The sequence below is a fragment of the Orbicella franksi genome, chromosome 10, assembly GCF_964199315.1.
Source record: "Orbicella franksi chromosome 10, jaOrbFran1.1, whole genome shotgun sequence".
NCBI lineage: Eukaryota > Metazoa > Cnidaria > Anthozoa > Scleractinia > Merulinidae > Orbicella > Orbicella franksi.
The window spans coordinates 20802775-20805340 of record NC_138154.1 but is presented as its reverse complement, the minus strand read 5'-3'; the positions used below and the strand labels follow the sequence as shown (position 1 = coordinate 20805340).

The window sequence follows — 2566 nt, the reverse complement described above, 5'->3', positions numbered from 1 at the left end:
CTAGGTATCTTCCGTTGTTTCAAGAAAGTAAAACGGGACTCTTCGTAATGTGTTGATGACTGCACTCTCGCGTGATGGCAATCTCTCTACCATCATTAAATAGCTCTAGTTTCTCTTTCTCAGTATTAAGATAATAATGCATGGCAGGTCTTAATCAGTTTGTAGTCAAGACTGAGTAAAGTTTGTCTGAGTCACACGCACGTTGGACTCTCTCGTCAGTTCATATTCCCCTACAGGCACCCCCGCTACATCAACATGGGAGTCTCCCCCCCCCCCCGGCTTGATTTCTTTGTTCTACTTAGGTTTGTTTTAAGGCGCGGTCAACAATGTAAACGTGTAAGAAGATGGCAGATCTTGACCACTCGCTGGTATAACAGGCACGATTATTCATCTACAATTACGGCTGGTAAAACAGGCACGATTATTCATCTACAATTACGGTACTTTACACAAAATAAAATTATTGAATAATATTCTGAATTCCTTCTTATAACCGGCACAGTGTTTTTGTAACTTTAACAACAGCTTGTCGAATCTCTTTGATTCTGCAACAATAAATCAAGGGATTTACAGAGCTGCTCATGAAGACAATCGTAGAAGCAAAGATGTAAGCCACTTTCACCGAATACGTGTAACCCTGAATTCGGTGAGCAACTACTACACTGAGATAAGGCGCATTTGACAGAACAAACAAACCAAGAATGTACACCATCGTTACTGTTGACTTCTTGTATTTCGCAATGCCGATAACCCTGGCCGATTTTTCCTGGTCTTGGATGGAGCGTTGATGTCGTTTGACTTGCTTATAAATCCTAGAATACGCCCAAACAGTGACGATTAAACTGGAGAACAAAATGGGAGCTGTTATAGCGTTGAAGTTTTTCCCGTCTCTGACGAAGAATCTCGAGCCCGCTGCCAAACCAAGTATGGACCAAAGGATTCCCACTGTCACCAGAGCTCGAAAATTCGTCACAATTTCGTTGTAACGAAGATGAAGATGAACCGCGAGGTACCGCTCAATGCTTATGGCTGTTAGCGTCAAAATTGAGACACCGCAAGCAATGTACCCAGACGTTTCTGTTACTATCCTAGTCACACAATACATACTGAGGTTATGTTGCACCTCTCCAATTTTGTGCGCCACGAAACTCGGTTGCGCCACTAAACCGACAGTGAAATCGGACAATGCTAGGCAACACACAAGAGTATTAGCTGGGCAATGAAGCGAAAGCGTTCTTTGATAAGCGAGAATGATGAAGAAATTTCCCAGCACGGCGGTCAGCGCGAAAAAAGAATTCACGACAGCTGTGATAATGTTTGTTGTATACAAGTAACCGGCGTTGTCGAAGTTCGTGTCTAAGTTGAAACAGCTTTGCACCGAAGCGTGAACATTTGAGGATGGATCTGACGAAAAATTCCCCATGTTGCGTCCTGATGAGGCCAAATTGTCGATGTTGTAATCCGTTTAGAAACACCTGCTGGTGTTAAAAGAGAAATGAAAAAGTTATTGGCGTGATGCAAATGCTAGATTAAACATATTATATTTCCCATTAAGGACACTTCCTTCGAATCAAAACACGAAACATAATTGCCCAGGAAATGTAAAATTCAAAATTATTTACTTAATTAAATTTTCCATTTAAGGAAAAAAATACAAGCAGTTTCGTTTGATTCCTTTTGTAGGCCAAGTGTGATACTGCAAAAAGTGATTTGGTAAACTATACTAAACACATCTTAAATTAGCTGACCTTATTAATTTGACTTTAAAAACAAATGCATGCAATACAATTCAAGTTTCGTTCTTTAGATCAACGTGGCTCTAATATCTCTTACATAATATCCTTATACACCGTACATCATATTGGATGTTACTAAAATAAACACATTAATGCCAAAGACAACTTTGTGACAGAAATACGTGAGTTGAGATGTTATCATAAGAAAGAGAAAAGCAAGTCAATATTTCATTTTCGCATCGATAGCCCTTTCTTCGTTGCAAAAATCTATTTAATTTTAATAATTTGATTTGTAACAGGGCCGTACCACTCCTTATGGACACTTCTTCGAAAAGGACTCCTCTTCAATTTACAAACACTTCAGTTTGTCTTAATGAAACCGGAGTTCTTAATTTCGCTACCTCTGTGATACAGCTCTGCCATTTTGATGTTCATATCAAAGAAGTACAATGTATATTAATATTAGAGGTTTCGTTTTTTAGTATATAAACAAACCTTCAAGCAAGTGTGTACATCAATTAGCCTCAGGAACCTGTTAGCAGGCTAACATCCGAGATGAGCAAGATAGTCACAGTGTGCCACAACCAAGCACTGCGCCACTATTCTCTCTCACTCCTGTTACAATTAATCTTAACTAGACATATAACTGCGTATAAAAATCAGCCGAAGATTTCCAACCATTTTCCGATAAATTTCGTCTACTTCATGAAGATTTTCAAAACGTTGTCTAAGGATCATTTGATCTTTTCCGACCATTTTTAAAATATTTCTGAAGATTTACGTAGAAGATTCGAGGATTTTATTTTGCTTTATCCTAATTACATTTACAC

The 2566-nt window shown here is 38.7% G+C and overlaps 1 protein-coding gene across 1 annotated transcript; it reads right to left on the bottom strand.

Annotated features, from left to right (window-relative positions):
* Nucleotides 1-344: 344 nt before the first annotated feature.
* Nucleotides 345-1423, bottom strand: LOC145500937 (melanocyte-stimulating hormone receptor-like). Its single transcript, XM_081480495.1, has one exon. The coding sequence runs from the start codon at nucleotides 1421-1423 to the stop codon at nucleotides 488-490; it is 936 nt and encodes a 311-aa protein (XP_081336621.1). The 3' UTR covers nucleotides 345-487.
* Between the last annotated feature and the right edge of the window lie 1143 nt (nucleotides 1424-2566).

Coding starts and splice junctions, on each gene's coding strand:
- LOC145500937 (XM_081480495.1), bottom strand. CDS start 1,423: ATGGGGAATTTTTCGTCAGATCCATCCTCAAATGTTCACGCTTCGGTG.